General features: G+C 34.4%; 1 protein-coding gene across 1 annotated transcript; it reads left to right on the top strand.

The window, feature by feature from the left end:
• The first annotated feature begins 738 nt into the window (after nucleotides 1–738).
• On the top strand, nucleotides 739–17,524 carry LOC127699759 (meteorin-like protein). Its single transcript, XM_052203066.1, has 4 exons — nucleotides 739–785; nucleotides 2,225–2,637; nucleotides 14,290–14,349; nucleotides 16,993–17,524. The coding sequence occupies exons 1-4, from the start codon at nucleotides 739–741 to the stop codon at nucleotides 17,304–17,306; spliced, it is 834 nt and encodes a 277-aa protein (XP_052059026.1). The 3' UTR covers nucleotides 17,307–17,524.
• Nucleotides 17,525–19,311: the final 1,787 nt, after the last annotated feature.

Here is a 19,311-nt window from a genome sequence, read left to right as displayed (position 1 = left end):
TGGCCCCTTTTAGCCCTTATTTCCTAAACTGTTGGCACCATAACCCCCAAAATGAATCCCAACCTTGTACTTGTGGTATTAAGCTGTGGTACAATTTCAGAGCAATTGAAATACTTATACACAAGTTATTATCCTGACACTAGAAAAATGCTTGTTTTGGGTCCCTTTTGGGCTCCTAATTCCTAAACGATTGGGACCGTCATCTGCCAAATAAATCCCAATCTTCCTTTTATGGTATTGAACCTTCTTAAAAAAATTTATAGAGATCCATTCACCTAAACTTAAGTTATTGTACGGAAACCAAATGTGTTTTCAGGTGACGACGATGCAAACGACGACAACATTATAGCACTATACGAACCCATAATAAATTGTGCGGTCTATAAAAATAGCTATTCAAAAGATACTGTTAAATTAAGCACGTATTTTAAATCTAAATTTGCTTTCAATCTTTAATATATAAAAAAAATTAACAGCAGAAGAACCTTAACAAAATTTAGACTGAGTAACCACAGTTTGAGAATAGAAATTGAGATGCATGAAAGAAAAGTAAATATTATTTAAGGAAAACATGAAATTTTGTCAAGAAATGAAAGGCTCTGTCAACACTGTTCACTGAATATAAAATGACCTTCATTTTGTGGTAGAGTGTCCTATATAGATTGCTTTCCATGATTAGAATTGTCAAAAAATGTATTTCAAAAATTTCCATATTTACCGTTGTATATTAGTAATTTTATGGTCAAATCACAGAATATTTGCTATAAATGTGATTGTACTATCAGGTAAGTAAATATTATCTACCTATAAATTATAATAAAATTTTCACCTTAACATGTCTAACTATAACCCTGTGCACGCATGCAGTGGGAAAACTAGTGACAAAATATTACCTCAATTGCAAACACAGACAATCTGTTTTAGCCATTGTCAATTCAAAGGAAACGAAAGGTTCTGATGAAGATTGTTATAATATTAATCAACCGTTAGTCCTTATCGGCCTTAAAAAGGTTTTTAGAAAATAATGCATACTACACAAGTTTGCTCATTTATCCATGTATAATTTATACATATACAGAAATATTTTGTATTAGCCAAAAACATGAAAACTCTTTAAAATTTCATGTATATCTTATATAATGTTTTTCTTATTTTATCGTTTTATAGTTATTTTTAAAGAAGTTTCTCTTTCCAAACCGAAATGAATTATCATAAAGGCGCTCTATGTGCAATAAAATTTATTCGTTAACGTTTTCTTTACTTTTATGGTAGGGAATTTATATTCGGTTTGAAGCTTTATCATAGCATGGATAGGGAGTTGTAGTGTGTACACATGTTTAATTCATGTCGTGCTACCTTTTCTGTTTGCCGATAGTTTGAAAATAAGCGTGACTTATTTTACTTGTAAGGAAAATTCTCTGTCAACGTTTTCATGCGTTCTTTGAACGGGAATAATCTGATTTATTTAAGAATTGATTTTGAACAACTATATGCAATGACGCAGGTTTAGACAGGGTTTTGATCTTGCTATAACAATATTTGGTGCCACAAAAAACTATACGCGGGAAATGTGTATATCAGTTTTACAGGTTTCATCTCACCTTACCTTATCACAGACATGCTTGGAATCAATATGTCAATTATAGGTAAAACCTATATGTTGCGAGCGATGAGAAAGGTGAAGCATTCAACTTGTAGTAAGTCAATTCGCTCTCGAGGGGTATATCGAACTTAACGGAGGATCGGCAACCAACGGGTGAATCTACTACTCTCCGGAATCGGCCAAGTTTAGATGACGGATGCGATTGGTTCGGAAAATAACGTCATAATACTGGATATCAGACGTGGATTCTCCGGCAAAATTCGAGAAAAGATCTAGACGAGCATTTTTTTTCCTTCTATTTCCTGCTTTCAAATACTATTATGGTTTTTCTTTTGTAATCCAGAAATCGGAACATATATTCATTAAAGAATACAAAATTTAACACTTATTTTTCTTATTGAAGGATCTATTTGCATTACTTCCTGTTCCGGACAGACAATGAATGTCATGAATGGCGCTATCCCTGAACGATCTTCCGGTGACCAAAGGTTTCCAACTATACGTATATCAACAATCTCGTTAACTTTTTTTTGGTAAGCCTGTACCATTGAGCGAGATCGTCGCTAGCTAATACGATGAAGAGTTGAGAAGAATCAAACACATTTTTTTTTTAAATTTCAGCGAGGAATATTCAGACGTCCGAGCAGTGCGCAAGGTGCAACCAGTGTGCAACGAAGGTAGTTTCAAATGGTATAATGTTTACGGAGGAGCTCTCCGTATTAACTTTAAACCAATTTTCCGTGGTGATTTTCTGCTGTGTTTCATTTTGAATGCAGAAAATGTAAGAGTTCAGATTTCACAAGAACTTCCAAACGAGTCTACATACAGTGTTAACTATGAACGACCAGCTGGCTTAAAGCGACTTCTAGCAGCAGACGGCAGAACTAACGAGACATGTTTAATGTCCTCTGATGAAAGCATTCGTTTATTTCTAGAACCGGAAAGAACTGTAGAGTCTACTGGGTTTAGTTTTGTTGACATACAATTCATAATGGAAAGAAACAATGCAGAACTTGTGTATAACACAAAAGAAGGTAAGCCAAATATTAATACACGTTTTTCATATTTCACATATTTGTATAGTAAATACTTACAGATGAGCTGCTCTAAAATTTTGTTTATTCATTTATTCTTTACATGGTACACATTATTCTTTTCAAATTATGTAATTTAGAATATTCTTAATTGCACATTTACTTTTGAGAAATGATATAAAAACTTTCGCAAAATTTGTTTCTGTTTAATATTTAAGTTAAGCGTTTTAGCAGTGTTGACTTGATGGATGGATTGATGATGGTCGCTTAACGTCCAATGGCAGGTCAAATGCATATTCAGGCAGAGAACATGATAAAAAAAATGAATATTAAACTTGCTTTGTACTAGTCGGATTTTTAACGTGCTAGCTCACAAGGTGACAGTTCTCAGGAAGGCATGTCACCCTACACGGACACATTATTCTGACTCCGGGTCGACCAGTGTTTGCTCTTACTCCTGAATGCCACGTGCGGAGAAACAGCAAATACAAATTTTTCAAGTATTTGGTTTGACCCGGCCGCTGTTCGCACCTACGACATCCCGCACTCTAGGCGAGCACGCGAACCATTACACCACCGAGGCTGTATTTTTTGACTTTATGAACAGTACTGTAGGTTGTCATTTAAATTCCGTTAACAATAATTATGAACAGTTGCTTGTCATTTAAATTCCGTTAACAATAATTTCTTGTTTTTTGCATTTTCCTAGGATTACTTATATATTATAAATTCGTTCCCATTGATTACTAGTCCGTTCTCTTGGATTAGCATTTAGTTTAAGAAATCTCAAATGAACGTAAAATGTGGGTGGGACTGGGACCCGTTATGTCACATAGTTTAAATGAGCTCTTACAGGCTAGACATACTAAGAGATTATTCGAGTTGGCTATGATACAAGAGGTCGTGGCAGGCATATCTATACTACTAAACTAACGAGGTCCAATTTGTTATCCTGCATGACGTTAAAACGACGAATCAAAGAATTCAACTTTATTTATAGCCAATATAAGACAACAGTGTTGACTAAACATTACCTCATTCCAGGCCCTTTTGTTTTTCAAATAACTAATATTACCAATAATTAACAAGTTCCGGGTCGAATCCGATACCGATTCCAATAGTATATGTGGAGGTCTGTCCGTACGAGGACCATATATATGAAAAAAAAAGATGTGGTATGATTGCCAATGAGACAACTCTCCACAATAGACCCAATGACACAGAAATTAACAACTACAGGTCTCCTTACGGCCTTTAACAATGAGCAAAGCCAATATACCTTGAAATTGACATCAAAACCCTAATTTGGCACACAATTTAGAAAGAACATTTTTATTTAATTTCAAGTTGATGTGATTTCTACTTCATGAAAACTACCTTGACCAAAAACTGTAACCTTGAAATGTACTGTTTTTACATTTAAATGTTCACATTTATAAGTTCAGTGAACAGTGAAATTTGGGTTAAAGCCTTGATTTAACATACAATCTAGAAAGAGCATATCATAATGAACAATTGTACTTAGTTTCAAGTTGATGTGACTTCTGCTTCATCATAAACTACCTTGACCAAAAACTTTAACAAGGAAATGTATTGTTTTTACACTATCACAATTATAAGTTCAGTGAACCGTGGAAATTGAGGTCAAAACCCTAATTTGACCTACAATTAATTAGATCATAAGGAATATTTATGCTTAGTTTCAAGTTGATGTGACTTCTACTTCATCATAAACTACCTTGACCAAAACATGAATTTTAACCTGACACGGGAGGGACGGACGAACGGACACACAGACCAGAAAGCATAATGCCCATCAACTATCGTAGGTGGGGCATAAAAAACCCATTTCAGCTTAAATACGTCAAGAAATATTTAAAAGTCGGTTTTTTTTTGGTTCCAAATCATAGAATAGATCGTCATTCATCGCCAATATGACCCGACAATTGTTCGTTCAAAGTTCACATTTAGGATTTTGTATATTTTTATAAATGTTAGCTTTTTATTATTATTCCGAGTCCTCATTGCGTTTTAATAATTTATTAGTTTATTGTATTTTACGCTATTCAAAAGTTACTTGTATTTTACACTTAACTATAATCCTTTCATTCAGATTAATTATCAAAGATTTATATCCGTCTTTAAGATAAAAGGTTCTGTAACAAAGAACATAGATAATTTGACACTAAGTGATAACTGCCGAAAGCCATTCTTGACAAACTTATACGAAGCATGTTTTAATCCGTAATCGCCGCTTTCGGCAAAACGCGAATTAATATTATTTAATGAAAAGATATTTGATTGGTTGATATTCCGCATGTCAATCAGTCTTTTGAATTTGTATTTTAGATTTGTTTTTATGTTGTTATGCAGTTATGTTTTATTGTTTGAATTATGTGGATGCTAAATAAATATGAAAACTTTCCAGCGACTTGGACTTTATCTGAGCTACCGCTAGTTTCCCCCGAAACATAATTAATATGACAGAGGTGAACAACAACCTGGTCATATGTGGTGGATTACGACCCGTGTTCTCAGAAGAGTACCTCAAAAGCCAAGCGAGTGACAAAATGTACTTTTATTAACAGATTTTTGTTATTAGTGCTATAGAAAAAAATTACAGCGAGAGAAATGAAACGACGGAAGAAGAGAAAAATGTGTTATTCTTTACATTGGACATATTCTTATCATACATAACTATGCTGAACTTTTAATAATATAATCTAGATCTGTACAACTAATTTCAAAATGGACCCTACGAAAATATTAGCGAAATTCAAAGGTGACTTTACCGAAAACCCAAGTCGTTGGTGGAAGTTATTCGAAAACTTCGTTTCTTTATATTACGATGAATCTAAATTTTGTAATGCATTTCCACTATTTCTAGAAGAAAACGCACAAATATGGTATAACAGATTGTCAGAAGATGTTACAAAATGTCGAAACAATTTAAAGTGTGAGTTTTTAAAGAAATACGAATTTTCTTCAGGACAAAAATTTCAAACAAGTACCGAATTGATAAACCTATCTCAACGCGAAGAAGAATCAGTGTCAGAATATATCAACCGGCTTCATGTTTTATCGGAAAACCACAATTATGGAGAACAATTTATTTTATATAAGCTCCGAAATGAATGTAAACCTGAGCTTATGCGACAAATGGCCTTCGGTAAATGGCCAGAGACAGTGGCGGAAGCAGAAAATCGACTTCGTTCAGTCGAAGCGACATCCAAATGTCTACGAGAGGAAGACCAGAAGAGAATGCAGGATAATATCGTCACAAAACTGCAACCGGAAATGGAGAAGATGCTACAACAAATAAGTGCCGTAAACAGCAAAGCGCTCCAGCAACCTACTGCAAGTCCGACAATGGTGGAACCTCTTCTTGATTATCGCAAAGTTCAACATCGTACCAGAACGCCAAGACGACAACGCAGACGTAACCCATGCTACAGATGCGGTGAGTGTGACCATATTCCATCTCAATGTCGCTTTATTAGAATAAAATGTAATAAATGCAAATCCATAGGCCACAAAGCAAAAATGTGTAGATCAAAACAAAAACATTTTTCGGCGCAACCAACAAAATTCATTTCGGCAACAGGTTTAAATAATACAAAAGCATCAAATTTAATTAAAATTCGGGTTGCAAATCATTTTGGTATGGCTATGGTTGATTCAGGAGCTACTATTAGCGCAATTTCGGCAGATTTTTATTATGCAAATTTGCAAAAGACAGTACCACTTGAAAAAGCATATCTACTGGCAACTGGCGCAAGTGGAGCAACTTTAAGAACAATAGGACAAATTCATGTAACTATAGAAATAGGTCGTTTATCTATGGAACAAACATTTCAAGTTTTTGAAAATTTTAGACATTCAATTATTCTTGGTTTAGATTTTTTAGATAATCAGAAGGCAAGGCTTAATTTTGATGACAAAACCCTTGTTCTACAGTCTGGTATTACTGAAGTACCCCTTACTAATGGTGATAATAATGACAATAGTATTTGCTTTATTTCTTTAATTAACGACGAAGTAATTCCCAGTAGGTCAGAAGTCATTATCCCCGTTCAAACTGTTGACAAAAGTATAAAATCTAAATTAGGTATTATTGAACCGAACCCAGCCTTGGTTGGTAAACAGAATATTGTAGGTGCCACATGTCTTGTACAAATAAGAAACAATAAAACATTTTTACAAGTTCTTAATCCTACAAATGCCAAAGTACGGTTATCGAAGCATACAAAAATAGGCAAGTTCAGTGAAATTATAGAGAACTCGATTTCAAGTGAAATCACCGATGACACAATAGAAATAAATTCAATAGATAAGGGTACACAAAATAAAAATAATGAAGCAAAGTACATCGAAATAGCTAAAAGTTTAAATTTCAATTTTTCTGACTCTGATTTAACAACAGAACAAAAACAAAAACTAATGGTGATGTTAGGTACAAATAGGGACGTTTTTGCTATAAATTTATCCGAACTTGGTTGTACAGATCTTCATCCCCACCGTATTGAAACAGGCGACGCGCCACCTGTAAGACAAAGGTTCTACAGGCAATCACCAGCCATTAAAGGAGAAGCCAGCAAACATATAGAAGAGATGAGAAAATACAATATTATAGAACCGTCACAAAGTGAATGGGCCAGTCCCATTTGTTTAGTCCTGAAGAAGAGTCCAAAGTCAGCATCGTCAACACCCAATACGCCCCAGTATAGGTTTTGCGTTGATTTTCGACTCCTGAATTCTTTGACAACTAAAAAGGTGCACCCAATTGTTCAAATGGACGATATTGTTGATATGTTAGGCGAGGCGAAGGCGAAATTCTATAGTACCGTCGATATGTTCAATGGATTCCATCAAATAAAGCTCCATCCAGAAACGAAACACAAAACTGCATTCACATGTCACGAAGGAGTCTTCGAATTTAACCGACTACCATTCGGCCTTTCTAACAGTCCGCACACTTTTCAATTAGTCATGTCCGAAGCCTTACGTGGTATAAACTGGAAAAGTGCACTAGTCTACATGGATGATGTACTCGTATTTTCAAGAACATTTGAAGAGCATCTGCAACACCTTACGATTCTATTCCAAAAGCTACGGGAAACCAATCTAAAACTTAAACCTACAAAATGTACTTTCGCTGCAAAAGAAGTAAAGTTTTTAGGCCACGTTTTGTCCAAAGATGGAATAGCTGTTGACACAACCAAGACAAATGCAGTAAAAACATTTCCAGTTCCCCAAAATACAACAGATGTCAGAGCATTTTTAGGACTTGCAAATTACTATAGAAAGTTCGTTAAAGGTTTTTCTACAATTGCTAACCCGTTACACAGACAACTTGTAAAAGGAGCTAAATTTATTTGGGACAAGAGCTGCCAACAGTCATTCGAAGAAATAAAGAAACTTTTAATCTCAGCTCCAATACTCGCGTTTCCAGACTTTTCAAAAGATTTTATCCTCTATACGGACGCTTCACAGATCGCTATTGGTTACATACTTGGACAAAAGGACCGTAAAGGTAGAGAACAAGTCATTGCGTATGGTGGTCGATCATTACGAGGAGCCGAAAAGAACTACTGTATCAGGGATCTTGAATATTTAGCTTTGGTTGAAGGAGTTAAACAATATCATGTTTATTTGGCTAGCCGAAAATTCACAATATATACAGATCATGAAGCACTTCTACACACCCAGAAACTTACGAAGGAGAAAATCACAGGCCGACTTGCTAGATGGGCTATGTTTCTACAAAGCTATGATTATGAAATAATTCACAAAAAGGGAACGGCTAATGGTAACGCTGATGCGTTAAGCAGAAGACCATATGATACCGAAATAGCTACTATTACAACAGCTACAGTCGAATTGTCAACACAGACAGAAGCCACTTTCATCGAGTTAGACCCATATGCGTCCATTTGCGAAATAACCGCAAGTCCAAAAGAAAAAGTCGTAAATGATCAACGGACAGATGAAAATTTCAAAGATGTTATCAAGTACATATTAGATAAAGAACTACCCGACAAGACCAGACAAGCGCGAAAAACGGTTATTGAATCCCAAGATTATATTATAGACGATGACGTATTATATCATTTATACTACCCGAAAGGAAAAGGTCACAGAGCGGATAGAATAGTCAAACGGTTAGCAGTACCCTTAACACTACGAGATGATATCCTGAAGTCATACCATGACAGTTTACTTGGTGGACACGGTGGCATTGAAAGAACTTATCATACCATAAGATATGAGTACTATTGGCCGGGTATGTACAGTGACATTCAACAATACGTACAGACGTGTATACAGTGTCAAAGAGCTAAGCCGGATGCGCACAAACGCCCGACACCTTTACAGCCACTTCCAATACTAGACGTTTTCAGACGGGTTCATATGGACATTTTAGGACCATTTAGAAAGAGTCCAGATGGATATTCACATGTCTTACTTGTCGTAGACTCGTTCTCTAAATATGTAGAAATCTTTCCAATGAAGAATACAGGTGCAAAAGATGTAGCCAACATATTTTACAACCAATGGATATGCCGTTATTCCGCGCCAGATGCAATTCTTACAGATAAAGGACAAAATTTCATGTCTAATATATTAAAAGAGGTTTGCAATATATTCGAGATCAAAAAGATGAGAACAGTAGCTACAGACCTCAAACAAATAGTACTTGCGAGAGGAATAATAAAACAATAGCCGAGACACTTCGTACATACATCGCCGCAAACCAATTAGATTGGCCGGATAAATTGTCCAGTATTGCTCATGCAATGAACACAAGCGTATGTACAGAATCTACACAGTATACCCCGTATTACATGGTGTTTAGTAGAGAATGCAGAACACCGATTGATACAGTTTTGACAGCACCCACAAATGTTGGACCAGACGCAAGACTGTTCATCGATGGACTACATAGGAATGTCTTATTAGCCAGAGAGATAGCTAAAGAAAATTCACTGGAAGCACAGCAGAAATACAAGGCACAGCATGATAAAAATGCGAGAGAGGCAATTTTTAAAATTAGAGATAAAGTTTGGATGGATACAAAGACTATGCCAGTTGGATATTCAAGAAAACTTTGTAATAAATGGCAAGGTCCATATTACATAACTGAGGTAACCGGAAAGAATACATACAAATTACGGCGCTGTTCAGACGATGTACCAATCAAAGGACCCGTCAACGCAAACAGGTTGAAACAGTATCACGATCCCCAAGATAGGCCTACAAACAATGTAGACATCCCAACTGACGATGAAATGTCCGAAGATGAAGAGGATGAAGAGGAAAATGCCCAAGATGCCGACGAAATTGTTGAAACCGATACACAGCCAGAGAACCAAGTACAACGAAATACCGATGATATCCGAATTAACGATGATCCAGATCTGTTTCAAGTAGAACGGATAATTCACGCAAAACGTATAAACAAAAAAATGCATTACAAAATAAAATGGTTAGGGTTTAGTCACAGAGACAATACATGGGAACCGGAAGAAAATATTCCCCAAGAATTAAGACATGATTATAAAGTTCGCAAGGATCAGACTAAACGTATAAAAGCACGTAAAACAAAGAGATAGAAATGACCCCCCCCCCCTTTATTCTTCTGTAGAATTACACATTACAATTACACATCATTTTTCAAATTAAATAGCAAAAGTTAACTTACATACTATGTACAACCCCGTGTTTTTTACATCGCAATTTGATAGATAGTAACATAATCAATTACTTCATATACAAAATGAGTCTTATTTTTTTTCTTAAACGGTAATGTTAGTATAACAATATTCCGTCTCATATTGGGTTGTCATAGTATATTTGTCGTAAGTTTGGAACTCGTGTTTTACACAAGTTAATGGTCGTATTATAAGACAAACATCAGTGACAATTCATACATCAAGTAACAGCAATAACAAAATTGGTGTTATTTTCACGTTCTAACAATGGTATAACGGGTACAGTCGTACCAAATGTTTGGCATTTCTTTCGACCCCTTTCGATCATGGCTTGGACTCGTCACCCAATTCATGTTCAAAGGAGTTTCAATATAGGAGTGACGATCCTATGCTGAAACGACAAAACCTTGAAAAATCATTTTAACTGCTTTTGCATTTAAAGAAACCATTGTTAAACATGTATTTTACTTCAAAACATGCATTTTTTTTAAACAACACCACAACACAATGTCATTTGCATTTATCATAATATAAGTAGGAATTGCTTTATTTAGACAAAATAGTATCTTAAAAATTCCATTAGAACCTGTTTTGTTTTAAAAAAATACACAGCACGTTTACAACCAGAAAGATTTTTACACTTGAATTTTATACGTATTTCGTTCTTATGTCTTATTTTCTCAATTTGAAGTTCAACAGTTTGACCCCCCCCCCCCCTTATTTTTTCCCAACATTTTATATCCGTAGCCTAGTTACCATAATATTTTTAGATGAGTATGTTGAGATTTTATTTAATTGCAAATATATATTTTTAGCTTTACAATCAGTATTGCGATGTTCCATACAATGCCTTTTCAAGTATCGAAATGATCTACACTTTTCGTTTTTTGTTTAAAATAGATATCAGGTATAAGCGACATTTTGATAAATGGTTACATTCACATAGATGTGTTCGATGTATTAGTACAAAGACGTGTACATACATATGCATATAGTGCTACAGAACTAGTTCGGACAAATGTTCCTGAAACTTAAAATATGTAGTAACAAAGTTCAGATTGAAGAGAATCTCCGTGATATTCTTAGTGTTCATTCCAGGTAGAAATAGAGTTGGTGATGAAAACAGATTTATTTGACAAAACAATGACTTAATGCAATGACAATGTTTATATACATATTACTGATTTGTTTTATATTCCCATATAGATTCAAGTATCGAATTTCTGTGAAAGAGACACAGTGTTCATTTGTTATTTGCATGGTGGCAAATATTACAGACTGTTCGTTTTATACATATTGATTCGTGATTTATTCGTGTTGGTATTTAGACACACTTAGATTTAATTACATGTACTTTAAAGAAATTTTGAGAGAGAGAATTTGACGACAAATGTTAGTAATAGCGCGCTTGTAAATAATGAAAATAAATTTTGCTCTTTTTAATTTCTCCTCTATGCATTTTGAAATATTATTCGTTCATAATTTACACATGCTGATACGGGAGTATCAGATAAGGAGCGACGGGGTAATATGACCCGACAATTGTTCGTTCAAAGTTCACATTTAGGATTTTGTATATTTTTATAAATGTTAGCTTTTTATTATTATTCCGAGTCCTCATTGCGTTTTAATAATTTATTAGTTTATTGTATTTTACGCTATTCAAAAGTTACTTGTATTTTACACTTAACTATAATCCTTTCATTCAGATTAATTATCAAAGATTTATATCCGTCTTTAAGATAAAAGGTTCTGTAACAAAGAACATAGATAATTTGACACTAAGTGATAACTGCCGAAAGCCATTCTTGACAAACTTATACGAAGCATGTTTTTAATCCGTAATCCCCGCTTTCGGCAAAACGCGAATTAATATTATTTAATGAAAAGATATTTGATTGGTTGATATTCCGCATGTCAATCAGTCTTTTGAATTTGTATTTTAGATTTGTTTTTATGTTGTTATGCAGTTATGTTTTATTGTTTGAATTATGTGGATGCTAAATAAATATGAAAACTTTCCAGCGACTTGGACTTTATCTGAGCTACCGCTAGTTTCCCCCGAAACATAATTAATATGACAGAGGTGACCAACAACCTGGGTATACCTTCATGTTACCATAGTTAAGCGTCGTCATGTGATCCACCGGCACAGACCGAAATTATAAAACTATTGTCGAAAAAGGTTGTTTTATTTTTGTTTAATTGTTAGGGATCAGTCCTTTTTTATCATCTGAGGGGTGTCGGTGCATTTCAGAAAGGGGGGGGGGGGGGGTGGGGGGTCATTACCAAAAATATCATAGCACTGGGGGTCACAAGTATATAAATTCTGAACGACGTTGCAGTGAGTTCAATTAGTTTAATAAATAGAATCTGTCATTATCATTTTTTTTAATAAATCGTTGTCAAATCCTAGCACCCCAACTCCATAGATCACAAGGTGTTTGAACATCTATTTATACCAATTAGAATCACTAATTGACCATGGTCATGTCCATCGTCAGGAGCCCAAGCCATTGCATGGTGACACTTATTCTTTTAAGTACTGTAATATTTATAAGGAGGGGCCCTTTTAAAGATTTGTGACAATGGATAGTAATACAAATTCAAATGATTCTAATTCCGAATTGAAAGGACTAGTAGTAAATATTGATAATCTGATAACTTTCTGATAAATTATGAATTAATTTAAAAACAATTTTGTTTATACACAAAATGAAATGAACATGAGACGAATTTGCACCATACTGTTCATAGATATAAGGGAAATCAACATGATATGCTTTTATCAATTAATGCTACATATTGTTTTCTACTTTTCATTGTAATTTTGCGATGTATTTGGATAACTCTTGTATATAATAGTTACACTTATGTTAAATTGTTACAAATGCACCGATTTATTCAGTTATTTTTAAGTAAATATATAAATAATTCTTTTTTTCTATTTTTGTGCGATTTGATGAAAATGTTATAATAATTCGTTATTATATACATGTATACTAATATCATACCACTGAAGGGGTAGGGGGAGGGGGGGGGGGGTCTTCAAAGAGGTTATATTACTGGGGGCACAAGATGAAAGTTTTTATTTCTGACAAGTATATAAATTCTTAACGAAATTGCAGTGAGTTCAATTAATTATCCAGCAAATACGTTTAACCTCGCTGCATATAAACTAAATGTACCTGTCTTAAGTCAGGCCTGAGCCTGTAATTTTAGTGGTTGTCGCTTGTTACTGAGTATACTATTTGTTTTTCGTTTTTCGTTTATTGTTTTTATATTTAAATCTGGCCGTTGGTTTGTCCCTTCTGAATTGTTTCTCATTAGTATTTTTGGGGGCCATGTATAGCTTACATTGCGGTGTGTGTCAAGGCTCTACATTGGAGGCCACACTGTGACCTATATATAATTGTTTATGTTCACTGCTTTGTGTTTATATTAATACATGAAATGCACCACCCCTGTATTACTTAGATGCCTTTAATACTGACATCACCAAGAAACACACCATGTCAATATCCATACGTATATGTATATTCATCACTTGGTTTGCAAGTATATATCTAAAGTCTGTTATTGTCTACAATACATTCACAGCTGTTTGTCAAGTCAAATGCTTGTAATTATGTAGCTGTCATCACTCTCTCACAACTATACTGTTTAATTGTAGGGATGTTGGGGGAGGGGGTCATTATGAGGTTCATGAGAATGATTGGTGGAGGGGGGTCATTATGAGGTTCATGAGAATGATGGGGGGGGGGGGGGGGTTATAGGGTTTTTTTGTGTGTGAAAAATTTGAACCGACCCCCTCAGCTGATAAATAATGACCATTCCCTTATAAATATTTAGCTTCAGATTCAGATTTTGAACCCATATCATGTATGTTTAAATTAATGTACAGTATTATTTTATTTAAGAAGATCAATATTTGTTTCAGAATGTAGACCATGTACAGACGAGGAACTTGTAGAAGCATACTGTTCCCATTCAGATGTCGGTAAGTGTGAGTAAGCAGCAGTAAAAACTTCAAACAACTGTCTCTAGAAAACCCTAGTGTTTCCTTCATTTGATATTTAGCTTTTAGAAATGTATTTTTTTCTAACTCGTCACTAAGTTGAATAGCTGTAAAGTAACATAAGTTTTGAGATTTATCAGTGAGAGTATAACGTCTGTGTATACACAGATTGGGCTTCATTTCACTTCATCGAGTATATAAGACGTATGTTTGTATTTTTTTGCAGATTCAGCCTTTTAAAGTTTATTTGAGTTTAAAGAAATAAAAAAAAAAACCCATCAAATTGTATACAAATAGAACCACATGTCATATATAACTTGTGAATACATGGCAATATGTTATATCCTGAGCTAATAAATGTAAAAACAAAAATCGAGATATAAAATAAATATTTTCTGGACTGGATTATAAAAATTATTTCAAATGAGAATAATAGGGATGCATACATTAACGGCTTAACAGATATCTATTGTACGGTGCTCCATCAACAAATTTGATCGATTTGAGAACACGTAATAGTTTTGCTCTCGATGAAAATATGGTAAATTTCAGGTAAAGATTTGGTCTTACTAAAATAAAGAAATAATATGACGATTTTCCTATGGTTTGCAAATGAATTTAGCCATGTGTTATTCCGTTAACTTGGCATCATTCTTCGTGGATACTCAAGGTATAGTTTTCATGTTCATAAATCAGAAGCTATATGGAACTTAATTTGATGTATGTAATCTTTAATTAGACGAATTTTTACGACACTTGACAACCTAGCTACTACTAGTCGCTTGTGTAGGCGATGGCAAAGAAGTGATTTTACAGTGTGATCTGTCTACCACTTTGTTTAGTCAATACTATTGACAACAAGGTCATTATTTATACGACTGCACACACATTGTGGTCGTATAATGGTGTCGCGATGTCGTCGTCGTCGTTTGTAGACATTTGGATTCCAGACATAACTTGAGTTTACGTGAGTTCGATCTCTGCAGTCGTAATAAACTACGCCCGCGAAGCATTTTATTATGACTTCCTTTGGGACCAATTCACTAAATTCAATTTTATTTAACCATTTTAACATGTTATTTTTACCGTCCTGAACATGTTTGTAATATTTGCTGCCTGACATTAGACATGCAAGGCCTTTAGTAAAGTCAAATTCTATAACTCGTTTGTCTGTAAGAAGATGAGCAAATCGTCTCGAATTAACCCATGAATTCGATAAAAACATTTGAAAATCATGTTAGTTTTGGGGATATAAAAAATAACGTCCAGTATTTTTAGCTCACCTGGCCCAATAGGGCCAAGTGAGCTTTTCTCATCACTTGGCGTCCGTCGTCTTGGCCTAAATCATCCTTAGGGTATCTAGTTTAAAAAATGTATCCGATGACCCTGCCCATCAACCAAGATGGCCGCCATGGCTAAAAATAGAATATGGGGGTAAAATGCAGTTTTTGGCTTATATCTCTGAAACTAAAGCATTTAGAGCAAATCTGACGGTGAAAAATGTTCATCAGGTGAAGATCTATCTGTCCTGAAATTTTCAGACGCATCAGACAACTCGTTGTTGGGTTGCTGCCCCTGAATTGGTAATTTTAAGGAAATGTTGCAGTTTTTTGTTATTATCTTGAACATTGTAATAGATAGAGAAAAACTGTAAACAGCAAAATTGTTCAAGAAAGTAAGAGCTACAAATAAGTCAACATGACCAAAATTGTCAATTGACCCCATAAGGAGTTATTGCCCTTTAAAGTAATTATTCACAATTTTTTGTAATTTTTTGTAATCTTTTACAAAAATCTTCTCCTCTGAAACTGCTAAGCCAAATTAATCCAAATTTGGCTTTAATCATCCTAAGGGTATGTAGTTTAAAAAATGTATCCGATGACCCTGCCTATCAACCAAGATGGCCGCCATGGCTAAAAATGAAACATGGGGTAAAATGCAGTTTGGCTTATATCTCTGAAACTAAAGCATTTAGAGCAAATCTGACAATGGGTTTAAATGTTCATTAGGTCAAGATCTATCTGCCCTAAAATTTTCACACACATCAGACAACCTGTTGTTGGGTTGCTGCCCCTGAATTGGTAATTTTCAGGAAATGTTGTAGTTTTTGGTTATTATCTTGAATGTTATAATAGATAGAGATAAACTGTAAACAGCAAAAATGTTCAGCAAAGTAAGCTCTACAAATAAGCCAAATGATCAAATTGCGTTTTGTCATTAATGATAGAAAATTATAATAGATAAAAATACACTTTAAATCACAAAATGATCAGCAAGTCAAGATCTACTAACAATTCAAATTTTGCCGATATAGTTAAGTAGACTGACTCTTTATAGGAGTGATTGCCCTTAAATGAGGATTTTGTTTATCCTCTTTTGTGTTTTGAGCAAAAACTAAAGAAGTTAGAGAGAAACTAAACAGGCTAAATTATAAGCAATACAAGATCATCTAAACTGATTTTTGTCATGAATTATAATCTTGTCTACAATGTTGGAGAGTGTCCGTTGTTGAATATGCACATAGATCAAGGTGAGCGACACATGCTCTTTAGAGCCTCTAGTTTTTTTTTGTGATCTGTATCAATGTAAATAACGATTAACATCCAAATGTTTTTTCTATTACAGTGATTGTAGGCTCCATGACGGACGTTAAGCATGTACAAGATCAAACACATATTTACATTCAGATTTCGAAAGTAATCCGTAACAGGCAGCTTTTGATAGAGGGGCATAGAAGAAGAATTGGACCATATATTGAAGAAACAATGGTAAGACATAGACAGTGTGGTGTCGAACATGGATCAGGATTATTTTTATTCACCGGAAAATGGAGATTAGGGCAACTCACACTGACTTGTTCTCCGTACTATAGTGACTGGACCTTAGTATCGAAACGAGCAGTATTAGAAGGAAAGATAGACTATACAAATGTATGCTAGCAACTCTCGAGGCAAATATTTTATACAGTTTTGTGCCTCGAAAGTAGCTAGCACACAATTGTATAGTCCATCGTAAAAATAGAATAAATCCGAAATGCAGTCATAAAAGATATTACAAAGGCTGCGTACTGGATGTGTAGAAAGTGCTACCAAAATAATAGTACATTTAATTCTGAATGTGTATAATTGCTTCCTTCAATAAATTAACAAATAATGTTTGGCGAGTTTTATATTATTCTCATAGACAGAGTGATAATCTGAATGATTTTTGTAAGCTACTAGTCATGATGAGGTCATGACACACCCGTCAGTTGGCGGGAAAGAATGTAGTTATTGTGTCTATAGGATGCAAGTTGCTTTATTGAAAAGGGGTTAAAGAACTGTTTGTGTCATGTTTAGCAAGTGTTTATGACCCATTTCATTGTAAAAGAATTTACGTTACGTTCTTGCTTATACTTTATGAATATGTTTCATGTATATCATCTATGTTTAATAGTGACATCATACCTGTATATGCTCTGGTTGCTTGCTTCATGTTAAATGGCACAGTACTGATGAGTTAAACCTACTTTAAATGAGTTTTAAATGTTTGTTCTTCTGTTGTGCTGTAACACCACTGTCCCAGGTTAGAAGAGAAAGGGGGGGGGGGGGGGGGTAGTCAAGAATAACCTCGCTGCATATATACAATATGTACCTGTCCTAAGTCAGGAGCCTGCAATTTTAGTGGTTGTCGCTTATTGCTATGTGTAACATTCGTTTTTTATTTATTGTTTGTTTTGTTATAAATGTCGTGTACATGTTCTTCTTTTGTACAAGTTAAGCAATGGACAGTTGTCTACAATATGTCAAGATAGTATGAACATGCTTTGTTTGTAGAAGTCAAAGTTATTTCAATGGCAAATCGTTTACGTTAAAAAATCTTTTAATTAATATCGAACCTCGTTGCGTCGAAGTCGAAGGGACCGGGCGAAAGTATTCGACTTATCTGATATCCTACTCAACCGAGGTTGAGTGTGACGTCATGAAATTGTAAATACATGAAATTCAAAATTATATAAACTAAGTGGTAAAAGCAGTGTTTAAAATCTTTGACGCAATATAATACATTCCTTATTCCCTTTTGGGGCTGGTCACATTGTCCTCTTGAGAGGAAGCTTTTCATATCAATAGTGGAAATACAAAAAGGAAAAAGAATTGTCAGCTAAATCATGAATAACATTTTTTTAAACTTAATTTTGGTCAGGATGGTGGATCAAATATGATCACAATCAAGCCCCAGGTCAAAGAAGTTTTAGTATCAAGCAAGGTGAATATTTGTTAGAAATTGTAGATAGATCTGTTCAATTACACGGTAGTAGTAATTTAATAGAATATATATAGATATATGTTTATCAAACTGTATTCCTAATTTTACTATAGGTTTTTCCTTGAAAAATTTACAACAGTTTGATTCAGATGTAAAAAGATGTAGAGACAGCAAAATGGGATTTCTGAACTCATTAATTACACTGTTTCAGCTTGAAAAAGATTTTGTGAAATTTGCTTTGCCTAGAAAAAATAAATCTTGCCGTTAGTTTTTCCCGTCTGAATTGTTTCACATTAGTATTTTTGGGAGCCATTTATAGCTTACATTGCGGTGTGAGTCAGGGCTCCACATTAAAGGCCGCACTGTGACCTATACTAGTAATTGTTTATGTTCACTGCTTTCGGTCTTAGATGGAGAGTTGTCTCATTGGCAATCAAACCACATCTTTTTGTGTTTATATTAAAGGAAAAAAGGGCATTTTATAGTTCAATTAAAGAAAGAAGTAACAAGGGAAGAAAAAAATATAAGTCTGTTGTTGAGCCTGATATTAATGTCATATCACTAATTCTTTTAATGAGAAAGATATGTGTGTACTAATTGCAATTTGTTTTCATCATTTTAATATGATACAATAAATGTTTTCATGTTTTTGTTGTTCGAATTTATATTTTCTGTGAGATAGATTACAAAGGCATGTCC

Source organism: Mytilus californianus, unplaced genomic scaffold (assembly GCF_021869535.1).
Source record: "Mytilus californianus isolate M0D057914Y unplaced genomic scaffold, xbMytCali1.0.p SCAF_40, whole genome shotgun sequence".
NCBI lineage: Eukaryota > Metazoa > Mollusca > Bivalvia > Mytilida > Mytilidae > Mytilus > Mytilus californianus.
This window is presented reverse-complemented; position numbering and strand designations above follow the sequence as displayed.